Source organism: Biomphalaria glabrata, chromosome 2 (genome assembly GCF_947242115.1).
Source record: "Biomphalaria glabrata chromosome 2, xgBioGlab47.1, whole genome shotgun sequence".
Lineage (NCBI taxonomy): Eukaryota > Metazoa > Mollusca > Gastropoda > Planorbidae > Biomphalaria > Biomphalaria glabrata.
The window spans coordinates 20,505,845-20,528,235 of NC_074712.1; the positions used below are offsets into that span (position 1 = coordinate 20,505,845).

General features: G+C 34.0%; 3 protein-coding genes across 6 annotated transcripts in view; 1 reads left to right on the plus strand and 2 right to left on the minus strand.

The window, feature by feature from the left end:
- Positions 1 to 22,391, minus strand: part of LOC106055673 (60S ribosomal protein L3-like) — a 185,617-nt gene that overhangs the window by 23,492 nt on the left and 139,734 nt on the right. The window lies entirely within an intron of this gene.
- LOC106055687 (uncharacterized) lies at positions 5,452 to 13,883 on the minus strand. Its single transcript, XM_056022023.1, has 13 exons — positions 13,723 to 13,883; positions 13,162 to 13,363; positions 9,724 to 9,820; positions 9,484 to 9,617; positions 9,137 to 9,202; positions 8,492 to 8,633; positions 8,242 to 8,402; positions 7,961 to 8,133; positions 7,732 to 7,842; positions 7,462 to 7,523; positions 7,305 to 7,364; positions 6,212 to 6,445; positions 5,452 to 6,110 (listed from the first exon to the last, which is right to left on the minus strand). Exons 1-13 carry the CDS (start codon positions 13,764 to 13,766, stop codon positions 5,743 to 5,745), a joined length of 1,854 nt encoding a protein of 617 aa, XP_055877998.1. The 5' UTR covers positions 13,767 to 13,883; the 3' UTR covers positions 5,452 to 5,742.
- Positions 20,056 to 22,391, plus strand: part of LOC106068153 (DNA ligase 1-like) — a 66,202-nt gene continuing 63,866 nt past the window's right edge. For 2 of the 4 annotated variants that reach the window (XM_056022018.1, XM_056022021.1), the window contains exon 1: positions 20,510 to 20,673. In XM_056022018.1, the coding sequence (XP_055877993.1) occupies positions 20,657 to 20,673 (17 nt within the window). In that variant the 5' untranslated portion in view covers positions 20,510 to 20,656. The other 2 variants (XM_056022019.1, XM_056022020.1) reach the window with 2 other exon arrangements.

Genomic DNA, 22,391 nt, shown 5'->3' on the forward strand with positions numbered 1-22,391 from the left:
AATTAAGTGTAATGACACTTTTTGGCCTTCTTGTAAGGAGTTAATTGTAACTGAATTAAGTATAATGACACTTTTTGACCTTCTTGTAAGGAATTGTAATTGAATTAAGTGTAATGACACTTTCTGGCCTTCTTGTGAGGAGTTGTAACTGACCCTATAAACAAAGCCCCATCGAAACCATTCTGGCGCGGTGTGGGGTAATAAGGTTTCATTGGGTAGATTGACCTACTTACAATCGCCCCTATAAAAACGTTAACGGATTCATGAATTAAGTATAATGACACTTTTTGGCCTTCTTGTAAGGAATTGTAACTGAATTAAGTGTAATGACACTTTTTGGCCTTCTTGTAAGGAGTTGTAACTGAATTAAGTGTAATGACACTTTCTGGCCTTCTTGTGAGGAGTTGTAACTCTGATTGAAGTGTAATGAGACTATTAGGCCTACTTATAAAAGTAGTAACAACATAGAAGTGTCTTTTTTTTTAAAAGTACCTTGCATACATGATGACTAAATGCTGTTGTGTAGCTAGGGTGAGAGGAGAGGGGTCCAAATGTGAAAGTCTCCCCGGGCCCCCACTTGAGTTAATGTCCTAAAATTTATTTAACATTAAATAATACGTCACAGTCGTGTAATCTTAATATTCACGTGGGGTCAAAAATACTAGACAGTATTGATCTAGATCAGTGATGCCCTTTGGCCAGATTCGGCCAGCGATGTGGTTCCATCCGGCTCCTCGAAATGTCGTCACAACGTGTAGAAAATACGCTACCCTTCTCCCTAAAGAAAAAGTTGAAAAGTGTCTCTTTACCTACGTTAGGGCCTTCAATTTTTCTCCGATTGATTGGTACCATGACTAACATTAAAAATTTGTGCGTTTATGAGATTGGACTTTAAATGTAGAATTAAAAAAAAAAAAAAAAAAAAAAAAGACCTTTACTTTTTGACAGAGCATGAAAATAATATTTGAGTTGTAAATAAAGTGTGGCTGTTTATTTAAAAAAGAAGCGCAATTATAAAACAAATTTGAAGTCATTTTAATAAAAAGATTGGAATATTAATGTTAATATTTACCAAATAGAGACAAGAAAATGAGTCGTTGGTAAACTAGCAACACTGTTGCTCATATTTTTAGTAGAGAAATGAAGCCGTTTTCTGACACATGAAAAAAAAAAAAAAAGAAGATAATAATATCTCATTAATGAATGTATTAAGTAGGCGTACTAGATCCATGGGTTTTTAATCAAATAGTGTTTCAGGTCAATTTCATTTCGTTTTTGTACCTTTGCTTTCAGTGGCCCGCGAGCGACACCAGCGTCGGAAATTAAAATGGCCAGCAGGTCGATATATGCTGGGCATCACTGATCTAGAATCAATCTAGATGATGTTATAGATGCCTTTGCTGCACAGATAAAGCACGACTTGATGAATATATGATATATGACGATATATGATTTGAGATTTGCCAATAAACAACGGTAGGCCAATTACTAATTAAAGAGTCTTAATGATTTTTTTTTAAATAATTTTACTTATATACTGTACCGATTGGAATTTAGACATAGGCCTACATTATCCCGTGTCATGGTGTCGAATGTCAATAAAATGCTAGTGCCAATAAAAAGGCTAAGCCACACGGGCCCCCAAATCCCAAGCTACGGCAGTGAGTGACTAGATTTGTTTTTATCATATTGAATCCGAGGCCCACCGTCAAATATATATATATATATATATATATATATATATTTATATATATTATTGAACCCCGGTCCACGAGCAGGAATCCCACGTAAGGTCCCCTCCGGTAGGTTAAGTAAGGGCTGAACCCAAATTGAGAGTTTGTGGTGTAGGCTACGATTTTTGTATTCAGTATTTTTGTTGTTACATCAATACCTTATACACAATACAAAGGACAACAAAACAAAGTGTTTGGGCGCAGTCGTTCTAACTGAATGTGTACAAGACGGTAGCCTAAATGTATGCTGTTTTCAGATAGTTCAACTATAGAACAATACTTTACTGTCGACTCGTACAATTAATTCATGTATTTTTACAAATGAACGTACTCCGTAATATTAAAAAAGAACAATTAAATAAAAACAAACAAATAATTTCATTTAGTAGAGTACTTTTATAATAGGGCTACATTGTTTACATAGTTGTTTATTATTTTAAAAATGTAACACGTTAGAATTCATTGAATCGATGTACTGACAACTTAAAGAGTTACCTTCACTTAATAGATTTCATACTATAAGGCCACCCTCAGTCATGAAGCAACTATCGATCGATCATCTCATAGAAATGAGATGAATGCCTGGGCATTAGCTAAAGTCGGAATGATATCACCCACACAGCAAAAGAGCTGAAGAATCCAAAGGAATGTCAAGAGCTGATACAGTTTGGGAACAACGGCGTCTCAGGCTCTGCCAGGGTGTAGCATTGTGTGCTGCAAACTACCTTAGAGTCGCCCGCTCCTGATCTTTTTTCCACAGGGTTGACTTCCGAGTTTGAGTTTTGGGCACGTCGGCACAATTTAGGCCATGTCGTGCCCGTAATCATTCAAGATACTTTCTTTTACAAGAGCTAAATTCCATACAGTTAAATCATTAAAAACAAGGTCTATTCACAGTTAAAATAGTAAAGGTACGGTAGTAAAAATCTTATGTAAATATTATAGGATCACAATTTCACAAATCAGATCTTCGTAGTCAACCCCACCTCCCGGACAAAGCCCAGTATCTTCCCTGGGTCGACATTGTCGAATAGTGTTTTTAAGTTGTGCGCTCTAAAAAAAATTTTCCCAAACATCCTGGTATCTGGGGCAATCAATGAGGATATGATCCACCGTGAGGAGAGAGTCACAGTACTCATAAAGTGGGGGGCCCCTCTTTCTTCAGCACAAAGGAATGCGTGATGTAGGTGTGTCCAATCCTAAGACGACATGGTCGTGCTACCACACCTTGTCAGACACTTAGATCCGCCACAGAGCCTTTCCCATATTTGACTATAGATGCAAGCATTAGATGTTTGAATTATGAGATTTCCTTCTCTTAGGTGGGTAGAATTAAAAACTAACGAGCCACCCCTACCTAAAGGTTACTGGTTTAAGAGCCAGTTACTCGCCTATGGCCCTTCTCTTGTCAGTAACAATTCATACTACAGTAATAAGATTCACATTGATTTGTTGTTTTGCTCTTTTGATCAATAGACTATACCAGAAATTTAAGAACGATAACTATGGTTTAAAGTAATATTATGGTATAATTTGAAACATTTAAATTCTTACAGTTAACACATTAAAAAAAAACTAACAATTGTGTAACAAAGAGTCTGTTTGGCCCCCTATAGGTCGTGGGCCTGGGTGCAATAACCCCTTGGCGCTTTGGTTGCTCAAATAAACAGAAGGGGAACAATTACTAACTACACCAGAAGAGAAAACATAGGTGCCCAACCAACCTCTTCAATATATCGCATATGCAGATGGCATTGTCGTATTGGGTAAAGAAACCCCTGACATTGCTAGAGCGTTCACACAACTGGATAAAGCATCTCGACCAGCAGGACTTGAAAATAAATGACACCACCACCAAATATGTTCTAATGACAAGGGAAAATTAGGCCAAAACAATGTAGTACAATTAATGACCACGAGTTAGAACACGTAGAAATATAGAGATATTGAAGAAGCGTGAAACATAACGACTAGCGGCAGGCAACAGAGCTTTCTATAACACACAACACATTGAATAGCAAACCTAGAAGAAGACAAACCCATTTACAAAACCATCCATCAGACCGGTAATCGTACATAGGCGCCGACAAAAACCACAGAAAATCTGCTAAATACTTCGAAAAGAAAAAGGTATGGGTGGAGAATTCGTACCAACCAAGAAATATACCAGCTGTATGAAGACCCCTCCGTAGTGACCTAAATAAAAAGGAACAGATGAAGTTATAGGCAGGTCACTTGGAAAGAATGCCAGAGAACACAAGACTCATTAAAAATATGCAGACACTCTATAAGATTCTATTTTTAAAACACGTCAATATTCTTATAACGAATGTACGGTCATAATAAGAGTTGAAACTGTACGTCTATATTATCCGGCGTCCTATTGTCAACGTTTCTATTAATACCCAAAATGTGCACAATTTGTCATTAACACAATGCTGCGCTACAACTGTAGCAAGGTTTGTTCACCGGCAAAGACCAAAAGGCCGATGAGTAGGCCTACGGTGACTTGACGAGGCAGAACTACAACAGCTAAAGTCCGGGCATGGAGACGTAAATGACAGGATAGATCAGCATGGAGAGCAGGCCAGGGCCCTTTATGGGTGTAACGCCACTGGGATGTTGGTTGATACGCCACTATTCATTTCCTGTACCGGTATTTGGAACCTGAAACTACAGCGCTAAATCCTACTTTTCTACACAAAAAATACAGGTCAAATATAAAATGTTGGTCACCCTTAATATGTATTAAATGGGAGTTATCTCGACCCCACCAAAAAAAAAAAAAGGCCACGACAATGGCCTGGCGACTACTTTTGCTTTAGTTAATTAAAAACAACGCAAAACTAAGTTGATTGTTGTTGATTTGAGGCACATCGGCACAATTTAGGCCATGTCGTGCCTGGCAAAACTAAGTCACGAATTCCAAATTTAAGCTACTAGCCTAGGCTACTCTATATAGATTAAGATCTAGAATCTAGACTAATACCTACTAGATATAATCTAGTGCTAGAAATATTAGAATGTATATACCGGTACCTCTAACTAGCGATTCTTAATTAAGCTCGAATTTATACTAAAATTTCAAAACAGGTCACGAAATTGATAGAATCTTTTCATACCGTCTTCATCCCACCTTGTTGAATTTTGTATCCAATAGTGCAGATTAGCGTGATCTCAACCACTCGTAGGACAAGGGGGATAAAAAAGATTTTTTAGGCAATTATGCACAAATATGTGGGCTGCCTGAACCATGAAACGTTTTGTTTTTACTCTAAACAGAATTATAATCATCATTCGTTAGTAATTATTTTGACACCCCACCCCAAATTATTTAATGATTACCGGTACCAATATAGGCACCCATACTTTTAAAAATATTGCTTTTGAAGATAGTAAGCATAATTATTCCAGAGAAAAAAAAATTACTGATCATAACTTTCATTTTTTACTTTTAAGGTTTTACTTGTAAATTTAATTTCCTTAATGCACTGCTGCCATCAAAATTTTTAGAAATATTTTGTAAAAAAAATATAATTTAATGTTGAAAACTAAATTTCCTTAAAATGTCAATGATAAAACAATTTTGGAAATTAAAAAAAACAAAAAACATTTGTTTATCCAATTAATTGGGTACTTTTGGAAAGTAAATGATTCAAAACCAGAAGAAGGAATAATTGACACCAACACACAGAATCATACAAGGTAAGTCTAACTGTAAAAATTTTTGAAAACATTTATTACAACATCTATACAACAGATAAGCCATCTTAATATCTAAATGAAATTTGAAACTTATTTAACTAAGTGATTTACCTATGACATATGCTCAATTCAATTTCTGATATATGAAAAAATAAAAAAAAATTAAATGATGGCATTCAGATTACATCACTAGAAACTATCACAGATAATGTAATCTTTTATAAGTTTTAAAATGATTCAATGGCAGGAATTTGGTACAGTGATTAGATCAAAATAAGTTAGCTAACAAAAATGAGAACAAATCTTAATATTTGGCAACAGGAGGTGGTGGTACACTAGTAAATGATCCTGGAGCAGCTTTAGCTCCTTGATTCCACTGACTTTTAAATCCATTTACTGCTCCACTTTGAAATGGCTTTTGACCCACATTTTGTGCTCCAGTGTTGCCTCCACTGTATCCATTCATGTTGTTCATATTCTGAGGCTTGTATCCACCAGCACCATAGCCATCTTGAGATTTGTATCCACCAGAGCTATAATTGTTCTGAGACTTGAACCCTCCACTGTAGTTGCCATTGTTTGAGAACTTGTTTCCTCCACTGTTAAATTTGGAGCCTGAGTTAAACTTTCCTCCTATACCACCTCCACGCCCACCTCCCCACCTGCTCCTGCCTGAAAAAAAAAAAACAAAGCCAAGGTAGGTTAGATTATATGGCTTCAATGAAAGGTCCTCTAACTTAGAAAAAAAAAAAAAAAAAAAGCAAGCAACAAACCTGATTTAAAATTCTTAGAACTGTCTTCCAGCTGCTGTAGTTTAGGATTAATTATCTGTTTGGCTTCTCTCAATACATTCACCAGATCTGATGCTTGTTTAGAGTTGTTTGGAGTAAAAAATGTGTACGCTGTTCCTGTATTTGTTGATCTCCCTGTTCGTCCAATACGATGAACATAGTCTTCAGAACAATTAGGGTAATCAAAGTTGATAACAAATTTGATATCCTCCACATCTGCAATTAATGATGATCATGATTACAAAAAGACTACTAACAAAAGAACTAAAATTCCTACACTAACCTTATAGCTATGAAAACTTAATTGAGCCCTCCCCCCAAAAAAACTTTGTAGTAAGAGCGGTTAAATTAAATGACCATAACTTCCTGACAATTTTTTAAAGCAGTATTTTTTTTTTTCTAAAGCCCACAAAATTGTGTCTTAACACAGAGATAGCGTTGAACTCTCTCGAGTGCTTTCCAAGCGTTTTCATGAACTGGTGGCAATACTTTATATATTTTATGGTGGTGTTAATGTTCCAAAGCAGCATCACTTTTAGATACAGACTATCTTAACATTGACTAACAAAGTATACTTATGACCTAACCATTGATGTATATCCTCTATAAAAAATGTGATGACTACTATCATATTGCTCACCACCCCAACGTCATTGCCACTCAGTACTTACGCCCGGTGTGCACTACCTGGCCAGCCCATTGCTCCAAAAGAAGCTTAAAAGACTGGCATTGGCATCGAGATTATTATGAACGCCACTCCCTGTCAGTGCCCACAGTGGGAAGATCGTACTGTATGCCTATCAGTCAGCTTCAGCCATCAATCACCGCTTCCTTATATCACACTAGGATTAAAATAAAAAGTAAAAAATGTAATTATATTTAGGAAAGATGTGTTGCCACATCAAAGTAAAAACAACTCAAAGAGTGTAGAACAAGTCTTTGAAAAAGAAAAAAAAAAATGAAATTAAACAAATGAACACCATAATCTTTTTGTATCAATTCCTGAAATAAAAAAATTCTATAATTTCAATTTTTTTTCATTATGCAAATAAAAATCAAAGAAAAAAAGATTTACCTAATCCTCGAGAAGCTACATCAGTTGCTATCAAAATGGGATTTCTACCATTTCTAAAGTCTAAAAGAAAAAAAAAAGAAAAAAAAACAGAACTATAATACACTGGGTAACAAGTATTTCTAGACTAACTTGCATTTAAATGAAACATTATTTTTACCATTTAATGCCCAGTCTCTTTCTTGTTGGGACTTGTCACCATGTATACTTATCACTGGCCATCTAGAATAAAAGTTTTAATGAATTTTTGTGTGTGTGCAGTTTGTGCTACTTAACTTCATAGTGACAGTAGGTAAGGCTAATTATTGACTAGAATAAGCATGGAAGAATAAAGGAAACAGCATGAATTTAACTGCTAAATAATTTCATTTATCATTGAGTAGATGATTTGTAAACCATGTACAAATGTAACAATTGTAGAGTTACATACCCATCTTTTTTCATCCTCCTGGATATATCATCTGCTTTACGTTTTGTCTCCACAAATATCAATGTTTTATTTTCTTTCTCCTGCATTATCTCATTCAGAAGTTTAACTAGCCTAAAAAAAGTAAAAGATATTTTTTTTTTAATGATAATTGTCATTTTAATTAATCATAATTCAAACCACTGTATAAACTACTTACTTCTATATTCAAATCACTGTATTAACTACTTACTTCTCTTCTTTTTCATGTTCCATGCAAACATCAACAATTTGTAAAATATTGTGGTTAGCTGTGAGTTGCAGGGCACCAATGTTCACCTGGATGTAGTCGTTCAAAAATTCCTCTGCAAGCCGGCGAACTTCCTTGGGCCACGTAGCACTCCACATCAAAGTTTGGCGATCAGGCTTCAAGAAGAATCAAAGTTTAAAACATTCTTGAATGTGTAACTTTGATAAGAATGTGTAACTTTGATTAAATATGCAGTATACTGTTTTCTAAAAAATATCACCTACCCTGATCTGCTCAAGAATTTTTCTAATTTGAGGCTCAAATCCCATATCTAACATTCTATCAGCCTCATCCAAAACCAAATAGGTAGTACGTCTCAGATTTGTTTTTCCTGCTTCTAAAAAGTCTATCAGTCGCCCAGGCGTTGCTATGCAAATTTCAGCTCCTGTTAACAGTTGTAAAAAAATTGTTAACAGCTGCATAAAAATAAATATGCATTAATTTTACTTAAATGAGTACAAATCTATAAAATACCTCTTTCAAGATCTCTAAGTTGGGGGCCTTTAGGTGCTCCTCCATAAACACAAGCAGAACGTAACTGTGATGACCGTCCAAACTCATTGGATACATCAAGCACTTGTTGAGCCAACTCTCTTGTTGGTACAAGTACCAAAACCTATAACGTTAAGTAATCATTAGTTATATCATTAGCTCCAATTGAAAATAAAAATGACAATGTTACCTCAAAATTATATTTTTAGCAACTAAGATAGCTCATTACATTTTTATGGTTGATAGCTCTAGGCACTTTTTTTTTTAACTTGACAAAATAAAATATATAATAATAGTATATATATATATATTTTATATATATATATATATTTTATATATATATATATATTTTATATATATATATATATTTTATATATATATATATATTTTATATATATATATATATTTTATATATATATATATATTTTATATATATATATATATTTTATATATATATATATATATTTTATATATATATATATATTTTATATATATATATATATATATTTAATATATATATATATATATATATATATATAAAAAAGTGGGGGACAGGAAGATCTCTATTTCTATAAAAAGCATTAGGAATCCACTATAACTACTGCAATATATTGTATTAGAACTTACAATGGGCCCATCTCCGTGCTCTAAGTATGGCTGATGATTGACATGAACAATTGCTGGGAGCATAAACTGAAACAAGAAATGCATTTATTTTCTTCAAATCACTTTAAAATAAAAGCACATTAGCTTAATTATGTACATCTAATGTTCCATTTTGTATACCTTTATATCCAAACAAAAAAAGATATAAAGGAAAGTTTTGATGGAAATATTGTTGCAGCACACTTAAAAACTTTACTCAAAAAAGCAAAGTTTTATAACAGTGATGTTGCCACAGAAACCTCTAAGGGCTCAAGGATAATATTACAACATTTACAACTGATACATCTAACCATAAGAATAGAAAATACCCCTAATGTTTTGCCTGATCCAGTCTGAGCAATCCCAACCAGATTTCTACCAGAAAGAGCAATTGGCCAAGCTTGGCTTTGAATAGATGTAGGTGCCTGCCAGCTATTTCTTCTGATCTGATTCATAACATAGTCTAGAGAAAAAATAAGTAAAGTACTGGTACAGTTGGATTATAAAAAAGTTTATACAAAAATTGAACAGAAAAAACAAAACATTCAAAATTAATGAAAGTAACAAACCTGGAAAATTGCCCTCTTCAAAAGTAAAAATAGGATTAGGAATATCTTGACCACAAATTGTTATCTGCTTATCTCTATGAAATTGTTGAATTTCAATCTAACATTGGACAAAAATACAAATAAAAACTATTAATTGTTTCTAGTACATGACAAACAATTTAAATTTGAATTACTAAAAAATGTACATGTTTTACCTACAAGACTAATGCTGTGAAAAAAATAAAATAAATATATATGTATAAAAAAAAAAAAAAGGGGGGGGGGGGGTGTAGCATGGATATTGTAACTTTTATACTAGAAACAGGTTTTTTAAAATGTTAAATATTTTGCCCGAGACATTTAGTCTGATTTTATTGTGATCCTTGCAAAATCCATTCATTATGGCAGTAACTGTGGTAAAAGCTTTTAAATATTAGTTACTACACTTTTTAATATTAGGCTATATACACATATATTAGTTTATAGTATGTAAATTTTTAAGCTGATTCCATTTAAAACAAAATAGGTTATTTTCACTTTTTTTGCATTCATATCTATTGAAACCTGACCCATGTTTAGTGATATAAATGAGATAAAAGTGATGTTCTTGGATATTTGGATATATCGCATCACACAAAACTATTTAATCTATTGACTTACTGTATAATGGAAAACCATACAGTGAAGTTTACGATCTCGTAAAAGAAATAGATCTAGGTCTATGCAATTAAATCTAGATCTTGTAAGCAAAGAAAAAATGTGTTAGAGCAGATCAACATGCTTAGACTAACCATTGCATTGTGTATTTTCTCGCCTCACCATTCAATACACAACACACAACAGCCTAGACTAGCTAAACACCGACCAGTTGATAGAATCAGAAACAATTTGGGATAGGGAGGGGTGTTTTAGCACATTGTATATGATTTCAGGACTAATTGTGATTACTTTTTGTTAACATAAGATATCAGAGATCATTTTTATTTGCTTTTGAAGCCAATCTGTTATATTTTTCGTAACATTTTTATAACTTTTTTCCTATAAAAGTCACAACAATGCTGTTTGCTACAATAATTTATCATATGAAATGTGTATATTTCAAATTTCATTAAATTCTCTTGGCACACTTTAAAGATATTTGATATTAAAATTAACAAAGACAAAGAAGGGTAAAATTTTCTTTTTTAAGGGGTTACTGGATAGTGAAATTTATTTTTTTTATTTTTGCTTTAACTTAATAACTATTGTTATATTATATCATATGACAACTCAAAAATAAAAAATATATATTGAATGTTGTCTAATGTTTCCGGGTTGCCATGGTAACGGCAGCCATCTTGAAAATAAACAAAAATTAGTTCATATAGGAAAATTCTAAAATTTTTCAAAATAGATACATTTCAAAGCTAAAAATACTTACACCTTAAAGTATAAAGGTGGCTGGAAGAAGCTAGCTAGATTTTATACATTTTCCCTTAGTATTTTGCATTTTATGATTTTTTAAAAAAGGGTGATTTTTTTCCTGTAAAATGCATCCACATTTTTTTTCCCAAAAGATCATATATTAAAAACGTCTTCAGCTAAAGTCATTAAAACTAGCTGATTCTCTGTATTATTTATCTCTGAATATGAGTACCAAATTTGACACATTTATCTCTATTAGTTCTAGAGATTTTAGAAATATGTTACAGGGGGGGTCACAATAAATGCATTCACTCAAAAACAGTGAATTTGTATTATAAAAAATAAGGAAAATAGTGTTCACCACGCATCATTAAAATGCTTTTTTTCAATAAAAAATGCTATTTTTTTAGAAAATTTTTGGTGCCAGTTTATAAAATACATGTCCACCTATTTAATTACACCAAAATTGAAAAATCAATTTTTTTACCCAAAATCGGATCCAGTAACCCCTTAAATAAAATAAAAGTGTTTATAGTTACAACAATCTCACTAATTCTATTGAATTTAGCATGTTAATATATATCTGTGTGCTAAGTTTGAACTTTGTAGCTTGGCGCACTCTTTAGATTAATTTTCAAAGTTGATGGTTAAAATCTATTTTTAGTAACAACCAACACTGTGATTTACTGGAAATGGTCAATTTCTGTCAAACCCGAGCTATTTTTAGAAGCACATAGGAATTTTTCCTTTAGATTAACTTTTATAGTGTTTGAATGCTTGATTATGGAGAGGGAATGTGTCATTATTATAATGACTTTGTAATCTGCAAATTTTAAAGTAAAAATAAATATTTTAAATTAATAATATTAAATATTAAAAAACTTGTTTTCATATTTTTAGCTCAGCGTTAAATTTTTTTTTTCGTGTGTTTTTTTTCTATTAGTATACATGTAAATTAATAGTTAATAAATGAGTACATTATACTTTTAAAATGATAAGCTATTACTGCACAAAAATTCAAGTAAAAAATCTTTTAATTAACTTCTAAAAAAATCGCATGGTTTCTTTTTTTATTTTATTGTCTGATGCAAGAAATTTTTCATTTACAATCTAATTTTTTAAGCATTTAAATTCAGGCATTTTAAAATGATTAATTGCCAGTGCTCTACAAAAAGGTTAAACTGTTTTTTTTTATGAAGTTTATGAAACTTATAGTCATTAAATTTTAGGAAATATTTTTCTGTGCAGTGCTATTTTCATTTATAATTTATAAGAATTATCTATCTGATGCATATAAATATGCTATTTAAATACAGTAGAATTATAATTAAACAAAATAAAACAATACAGATCTCGGATTTGTTTTATTTGGGCTCACATCGACATATGACAAAATCACATATTTTATTTTTTTGTCGAGGCTTTTTTTAAAAAATATATTAATTCACTTTTTTTCAAAGATTTTAATGCTTGGTCTTATTTTTTAAATTTATTTTAACAGAATACTGCTTAATGTAAATGAAGTTTCAACCCCATATCTTTAAGACTTTTTATAATACAGTTAATTTAAGTTCAACTGTCAGTTGTTTCGGTCAGATTTTTTTTTGCTTTACAAAGGTTAAAGAAGGCTAATTTTTGGCCACTAAAAATTTAATAAATTCCCTCACAATTAACTCAGCAATATAAAATTGGTATCATTGGAAAGCATTTCTCAAGCTCTATCTAACTAAATAGGTTCCATTGCATTGTGATCATTTTGAAATTTTTATCGAAGTACCTACAAAAAGTGAATTGATATTCTTTAACTTATAACTATGCAGCCTGATCGTGTGATTTGCAATTGATAGTCCCCGATTCAAACCAAACCTGACGCATGTGGGAGGTATGGGCTAGAATCTAGATCTAGAATAATTAATGTAAAAATCTTTAAATTCTGAAAAAGCAAACAAACATGAAATGTGCAAAAAAAAAAAATCTAATTACTCTAAATCTAATCTGTAGATCTAGAGAGAGTATACATCTAGATTAGCATTAGATTTCTTTCTGAAAACTTACAGGTGATCTATTAGCTACAGCTGGATGTTCCTTGTAAAAGTTTTTTTCAAACTTGGGCAGAGCAGACATATCCCATTTAGGTTTTCGTAGTCCTGCACCAGGCTGACTTCCTTTCATGGAATTACGAAAGGATCCACCACCTGATCCTCCTCCTCTGCCTTTGAAGCCATCACGTGGACCTCCATACTTTGATCCAGCATCACTTTTAGTTTAAAAAAAAGTAAAAAATAAAATAGGATAGGCCATGAAAATTTTAAATAAAATATAGAATAATAGATCGATCTGGATATTCTTTCATGTAATCTAGACTAGACCTGTTATCTGTATCTTGAAAATAAACATTAAAAATCTCAGATGATAATGACCACGGTACTATCCTTATTTGATCATGATGATTGATCAATTTGATGAGCCTAGCCGGCCCTAGCCCAAAATCGGTTTATAAAATGGCCGCCTATGAAATGATTGAATTTTCATTTAGAACTAGACTTGTCTACATATCTTTTAGGTCTAAATATCTATTTTACCTTAAATTCTAAATGTATTAGCTACTTAACATACCCTGTTCGCCTATCTCTAGAATCAAATCTTCCTTTAGATGACATCTTTTGTTTCCTTGTTACAATTTATGTCCACTGGCAAACCACGTCTAATGTCTTAAAAAGAACTAACCTAGTGGCAGCCAAGCCTCGGTGTGAACATGTGTATTAATTCACCCAGTAATAATTAGAGCAAATCCGGAATGTCCATATTTTATAGAATGACTATTTTGAAATGAAACTTTTTAATATTAATTTATTCTTTATAAATAAGACTGAATATGCCTAAACGTCAAGCAATAAACATACTTAAGCATAGAAATCATGAAATATTTAAGGTACTATTTTGTGTGCGTCATTTTTATTTATAGGTGATGACGTATATTCTTAACTGAATTTTTATTTGCACGTGGGTGCACTACTTTGTAAATACTAAGGTTTTTCCACCCAGACTGGGTTGATGCTTTGAAGTACATTATGGCTACTCCCGCGATGCATTAATAATTAGACAAGTTGTCAAATGAAATAGCATATGATGCAACCAGGAGCGAATACAAACTCTTGTCCGATACCCGGATATTTTTCTTTAGTAGCAAATTGACTTTTGATTATGTCATATATATATCATATATGTCATATATGTCAACTAAGTCCAGCACCTGGCCTGCTCGTGTGGCTTAGATATTAAAGCCCGGCGAAACTGCTCTTACTAACAGGTGAAGGGGTGAAGGCGGATACCTGACGCCACAAAACCGGGGGCTTCGGGCAGATGGAGCTCGTCAGCCTAGTAAGGCAGTTCATCTAGGAGACGGGTACTCTGACTTCAAACACCCGCTTCAGGAGACAACCTCGAGGAGAAATCAGGAGTGAAGCCCCTTAGGCGTTGGGAGTATCATCTACGAAATTCCCTCCAGCAGCTTCTGCAACTGAGTTGGTGCCAAATGTAATGCGATGCGTTCCTTTGTATCACATCAGCAAGGTCGAGAGAGGGATCATGACGCATGGGCCACCCATGACCCCTTTATCCAAGGCCCAGGAATGCGCCCCGGAGAGGAAACTCTGGTGCTGCTGCAAAGCGGCTAAAAAAATCGTTTTTCATGCTAAAAAGAGAAACTGATGCTCAGTGAGTGTTATCTCTGTACTATCACTTTACTTTTTAGTTGTTTAATGTCTTATGTATAAGTCTTGTAGGTTTGTTGGGTATTTAAAAATCATGAAGTGATATAAATATTTCCTTTTTATACTGTCATAAGCTATTTTATAATCTAGAGTTGGTGGATTGGAATATTAGGCCTACTATATTGCATTCATAGCATTTTTCTAATATACATCGTAGTGTGAAGATGTGATTGGTTGTGGATCTAATGGGCCTGAAACCACATTTGTAGTCACCTAAAAAAATTTTCGGAGATTGTTCACTTCTCTTAGTTATACGCTTAGATAGGATCTTATAAGTCACATTATTTAAGACAGAGATTCGTCTGCTATTATAGGAATTTAGTTTTGGATCCTCTTTAGTATATTGGAGACTTTTGGAGTTATGAGTGTTTTCCCCCCATTCTGTTGGTATTATTTCTTATCAAATTAACTAACCCTAATCCTAACCCAAATTCTTGATACTAGTCAGTATATCTGGCAATGCAGGTCTTTTCCTCTATGTTTTATTAGTGCTGTTGTAATTTGGTCCTCAGCTGGTGCTTTGTGGTTCTCTATGGTCCTTCGTGGTCTTATCTTATTAATAGCCTATACGATCTGTTTGATCCTGGGTGTTGCCATCAGGTGAAATCCACGTCTCTTAACTATGTCTATCATAAGAGATGTGTTCTGTAGTCACAGATTAATAATAAATTACTGTAGACGTTACTAATTAATAATGATAATAACGAGACTGTCTTGATCAAGGTAGACATATATAACTAACTTTTTATTTCCGTCCGATTCTTTGCTTTCGCATAAAACATAAACAACAAACAATGACGTAATATCTTCTAATATTAACACATTCTTCCTTTTGAAGCTATCATCACATCCTTCCTTTTAAAGTTCTTAATACTTATATTTACAAGGAATATTGACAACTCGACCACTTCTGGCTGTCTTGACCGGCACAGCAAGTTCTCTAGATGTTGGTTTATAATTGTCTGTTTCTTTTGTTCTAACAGTTTGCTGTTCATTGTCTTCGTCGGTGTCATAGTACCCAGAGATGTCTTCTTCGTAGCTCTTGTTTAAAAACCGTTGATTTCGTCTGTATGTTTTCCCATCATTTGTCTTTATGATGTAAGATCTGGGTGATGGATGTTTCTTAATGACGACTGCTTTCTGCCATGTTTGTCCTAGACGAACTCTCACCTTCTCCCCGACAGAGTAGTCTTTAGGTAACCTTGCTTTTGCATCGTACCTCACTTTGCTTTTCCTCTGTCGTTCGTTGAGTAATGTCTCTGCATTTTCAGCCACCGATGGTTTCAATAGTTTGGGATCAGTTGGAATGATGTCCCTGAGTCTTCTACTCATCAGCAGTTGTGATAGCGAATAAAGCAGTCCGCTTATCGGAGTATTTCTATACTCGAGCATAGCGAGATATGGATCTTTCCCACTTTTGTATGCTTTGTTGAATATCTGCTTTACGATACCAACATACACCTCACTTTGTCCATTTGATTTAGGGTATCTGGGACTTGATGCTGTTATCTTGAAACCCCATTCAGAAGCAAACTCTCTATAATGATAGCTATTGAATGGCATATTGTCGCTCTCTATTTCTTCTGGTATGCCATGTCTAGCAAAAATACCTTTCATTGCCCTGATAACACATTCTGCTGTTTTGTTCTCTAGTCGTTTTATTTCAGGATATTTGGAGAAATAGTCCACAACTAGCAAATAGTCATTGTTTCGCCATTCAAACAAATCTGTCGCAACCTTTTTCCATGGTCTGTCTGGTACAGCATGAGGTAGCAATTTTTCCTTCACATTATTTCTTTTGAACGTTGCACATGTTGCGCATTTCATTATTGTCGAAAAAATATCTTTAGACAATCCTGGCCAAAACACACTCTGTTTTGCCTTCGATCTGGTTTTCTCAAGACCAAAATGACCTATGTGCAACTTGTCGAGAATTTCATTTCTCATACTTGAAGGAATTATAATTCTGTTCTCATAAAACAATATTCCATTCTCTTCATGAATACTGTCTTTAAATGACCAATACACTTTCACTGTTTCATGAACTTGAGTTTTTATCTTTGGCCAACCTTCTCTGACATAATTCATTACAAGTTTTAATTTAGCATCAGATTCAGTTTTCCTTCTAATTTCAATAATCTTCTGATTCCCGGAAACTGTGCTGTTGCGCTATGAATTCTCATAACCATGTCATCATTTGAATTTGATTGTTCTTGATCATTGATGTACGCACGCGATAACGTATCAGCTATTTGCATTTTTGAACCTGGAGTGTAAATTACTGTTAATTGATATCTCAACAGTCTTAACATCATCAACTGAAGTCTTGGTGAAATCTTATGTAAAGGCTTAGTCACAATAGTTTGCAAAGGTTTGTGATCTGATTGTACAGTCACAGTTCTTCCAAAAATATAATGGTGAAAATGTTCAGCTGCAAACACTATAGCTAACATTTCCTTTTCTATTTGTGCATATCTGCACTCTGTTTCTGTCAATGATCTTGACGTATACGCAACTGGTTTGTCTTCTTGCATTAAACATGCTCCCAACCCTTTAGAAGAAGCGTCACACTGAATAGTAACTGGCTTTTCAGGGTTAAACGATTGCAGAACTGGAGCTTCACTAAGTGTTTTCTTTATTAGTTGGAAAGCATTTTCTTGCTCTGCATTCCACTGCCACAATACATCCTTCTTTAGCAATTCACGCAATGGACTGGTAATTGTTGACATGTTTGGAATGAAACTTGACAGAAAGTTCAACATCCCTAGCAGTCTTTGAATTCCTGTTCGATCTGTTGGTGCTGGCATCTCCATTATTGCTTTGATTTTAGCTGGATCTGGACGAATACCATCTGCTCCAATTTGTCTTCCGAGATAATTAACACCAGAAAGTTTATATTGTATCTTGTTCTTGTTGAACTTTACATTGTTCTTTCTAGCTCTCTCCAGAACATTTTCAAAAATTTGATCATGTTCTTTTTCATCTTTTGCTGCAATCAGCATGTCATCTGACATGATATGTACACCTGGGATGTCTCCGAATACTTGATAAGCACGTTTCTGTAATACTTCACTAGCTGAGGATATACCAAAAGGCATTGTATATGATAATAACGAGACTGTCTTGATCAAGGTAGACATATATAACTAACTTTTTATTTCCGTCCGATTCTTTGCTTTCGCATAAAACATAAACAACAAACAATGACGTAATATCTTCTAATATTAACACAAGATGCTTTCATAGCTGGACTGGCTTCAAACAACACATGGCTACAATTTCTTGAGAAGTCTACCTTATCTTTAAAAGAAGAGGGCAGGCAACTTGAGTACGCTCATAACCATGCCATGGTTTATAATAAAAAGTGCCAAAAGTTGATGAATCGCCGACGATGTTGCACTATTCAGGACTACAAACAAATGCATACAACTTGGATACGACTAAAATTGTGCAAGTGGAATATAAGGCAAAGGGTGCCCACGTCAGACTTGGCGAGTCAAAGCTTGAAGAGATGGGCAAGTTCACATACCTAGGCAGCATCATAACAAAGGATGAGGATGCCTACCATGACGTAGCGTGCCGAATAGGAAAGGGAGGGAGCATTTTCCAAAAGCTGCAGCCTATTTGGACAAGCCCAGCTACTGGATTGGAGACAAATATACACCTACTCAATACAATCGTCATCTCAACAGCAACGTATGCATGCAGCATGCGAAACATGGAAGTCAAAATTGAGAAAAGACTTATTGTGGCTTAACAAAAATGGCTAAGACGGATTTTAGGAGTCAGTTATAGAGATCGGGTCTCAATCAAGGAAATCCTATGCCGAACTGGGATTCGACTACTTAATGAGGTTGTTACAGAACGTCGCATGAGGTTTGCTGGACCTGGACATGTTCTCCGACAAAATGAATTACGCATGATGCGATGACAGGAGGCCAATACGAGGAAAGTGCAAACAGGGACGTCCTCAAAGAACTTGGCGCCACACTTTCGTAGAGGACTTCAGAGCAGTGGTCACCAGGTGGGAAGAGGTGTCAGACATTGCTAGTGACATATCTTTATGGAGACAGCTTGCGCCCAATGCGCTGAAAGGCGCGGAAGGATCTAAGTCTAAGTAAGTAGATTAGAATCTTTAAAAAATGCATTATCCTGCTATGCAGGTAAATTATCAGCTTTGATATTCCCCGGAACCCATTGCAGCGATTGGTACGAAAACAGATCAATGTGTGAAATGTTTTATTTTGGGAAAGATTAAACCTCGACCAACACCGTATCTAATACGTCCTCGGAATTAAATGATTGTTGTTTGCTTTAGGTTTTCACAGCCCATGGCTTCAATTATCGTATACTAGCTTTATTAATACAGATCAAAGTGAGAAATATTTTAGACCATGCTTATTTTGTTCTTTATTGGAGGGAGGACTTCAGCCTCAAAATGCCTCTTGGCTGCGCCCATGAAATTTGTGTCTATAATTTGGTTCACTTTTTTTTTTTTGAGTGGGTAAGTTATCATCAAACCCCCACTAGGATACGTTCATGGAATTTGGTAACTTCAGTTTTGCTTTATTTTTTTATTATTTTTTTTTTATTGGAGAGGGCTTAATCTCACCCCATTGCAATCACAATAATGGAGTTTAGTTTCTGTAGTTTCCCTTTAGTTTTTTTTATTTGATGGGGGATTAAATTCCAGACTCCCTTTGCACGTAACCCCAAAACACAATTTGACTACACTGATCAAGCTCGGGTGGATCTAAACCTAAAAAAATACAGGCATCAATCCCCTGCCCATTGCCAGCCAGTAAAACCAGTGACTTGGTTAGCATGCATGACGCGTAGGACGTAATCATCTTCTTTTTTGAAGTAACGTCTGTGTTATATAAGAAGAGGATACTAATAAAAGGCAGGCGACCCAAAAGCAGACCCCAAATGCGATGGATTGATGATGTGGAGGCAGATTTGCAACAGCTTGGAGTTAGGGCGTGGAGACGAAAGGCACAGGAGAGATCTGAATGGAAGGATGTGTTGAAGTAGGCCAAAGCCCTTCATGTGCTGTAGCGCCACTGGGTTGGAATAAAATGCATTGTGGTCGTTCGTTATCAAGTGCAATATGATTTAATAATTCAAAAAGAAAAATGCCAACCTTTGTTATTGCATACCGATTTCCGGTCTCGGATTATGTTGTTATTGTGACTGTTGGCGGGATTTAATTTTTGCATTATTATTATTTTTAGATTTAGAATTAGATCTAGATCTAAATTAGAAATTTACTTTATCTAGATCTACAAATCTCTATATACTTCTAGTAAGTCTAGAGTCTAGATTGACTCTAGATAAAAATAAAAAATCTAGTAGATCTAGATTCTAGATCTAGTAGTTAGCAGATTGACGGTCGAATACAGTTGACCTAGTCGTCCTAGGGCTAGGGCTAGATTCTAGAATCTAGATCTCAGTCAACTCTGTTTGAGTGTCTCTAGATATCTAGATAATTAGATAATAGATTGACGTGACTAGACTGACTAGAGTAAACTAAGAGTTATCTAGATTTTCTAGATCTATGTGACAGTATTCAGTATGTCTATCACTAGATTCTAGTAGATCTATGTCTATATTATAATATTAACTATATAGAATATTTTATAGAATAATAGATTTAAATAGATCAATAATCAATAGGGTTAATAGTGTGAATAGATTCAGACTGACACTGTCGCTAAACCAAGACTAAGACAGTGTGTAGATCTACAAGTACGACTTGAAGTTGAACATCATCCAACATGCAAAAATCAATAACGTAAGTGTCGTAAGTGACATTAGACTAGACATTTTACTTTAGTATTAGAATTCATTAGATTTAGACTAGACTTAGTCTTAGAAGTTAGACTTAGAACTTAGACTGTCATAGACAGACTATGAGTATGAGTAGTAATTTAATTACTATGTCATACTCACATGAGTATTACTGTTAGATCTAGATCTAGACTCTAGTACTAGACCTTGACTCTAGATCTAGTACTAGACCTTGAGTCTAGATCTAGTCTAGAATCTAATCTTACTTAGCTACTATAAACTATCTGTCTAGATCTAGACTAAGACGTAAGTTGTGACAGTGGTGTTGACAGTGATGATAGTGGACAGACAGTGATATCTATGCACTTTGCTGTTCAGTGTCTCACTCAACTCACTGCTGTCACTAGACTAGATGTCACTAGATCTATCTAGTTATTCTAGTTTAGAGATCAATCACATCAATTTCTAATATATCAATTTATAATTTTCTAGATTCTAGACTTTAGCAGTTAGAGTTAAATCACTTATTCTAGATCTAGATGTAAATTGTAATCTGATCTTTAATTTTTATTAATATTAATTGTTATAATATTAAGATGTGTGTAACTAATACACCAGAATTAGAAAAGATAGAGTTAGATCATATATACCTAGACTCTAGACTAGACTACTCTAGATTATTCTAGAGTAGATCTACTTTACTTTTTATTCTTCTGTATTGAAGTGTCTCTAAATTTAAACCTAGTGATTTTACAAAATTTACTAAAGGTGTTACTCTAATCAAATCATGACAAATGTGAATATTCCCATTAAAGATCTAAATCTTACTCAACCTAAATCTTACTCAACTTACTATCTATATTGCATCTGTTATCTGTTCCAGTTTCTTTATGTTTGCCTGAATTGAGGAGTCTCAGATTGAGGATGCATATTCTAAAATTAGCAAAATTGGCCTAACTAAGGTTTAATAGCATTTTAGTTTTATTTTCCTTGTTGATTTATAAAAATTTCATCTAAATTGACTATATGGGCATGGGGGTTCCATGATAACTTTTCATTTATTTTTAAACCTAGATATTTTGAGTTTTAGTCTGTGTAACAGTTTTTTTTTTGTGTTACTCTTAATTTCTAAATAACAAATTTTTCCTGGGTGGAAAGACAGTTTTATTAGGATATTCCCATTTCTGTAAATGTAATTCATCTAATTCTCTTTGTCATTGTAAAATTTCTGTATCTTGTGTTGTTTTTATTGTACTTTTATTATTCAATTGTTTGCAAATAATCTGACTTTTGTTCCTGAACTAATGTAATTTGGTAAATCATTTGTATATGGACCTATGGCCTACATCTAAAAAAATTGCATTGTATAATACTGATGGGTCGGCATCAATAGACTCTGGAAGAGATGCTATGGAGCTTACATTGAGTTTCTTGGCTCTGACTCAGTTAAAATCTTTGGTTTTGGTGTGGAGGCCCTGGCAATATGTGAAGCCTTAAGGTCATTGACTCTGCAAGGGAGATTTTAGTGCAACACAGATTGCTGAGGTCATTGACTCAAAACCTGTACTACTGGCTTTGTAAAGCCACATAGGTGTGATTGGCAACACCACCTACCGAGCAGGCTGTGAGTTTTCATCATGCTCTGTTGGCAATTCAAAAAATAGAAATGGAAAATTGGTTTGAGTTCTGGGGCAAGTCCCAAAAAGCCATAAGTCTGGGAGC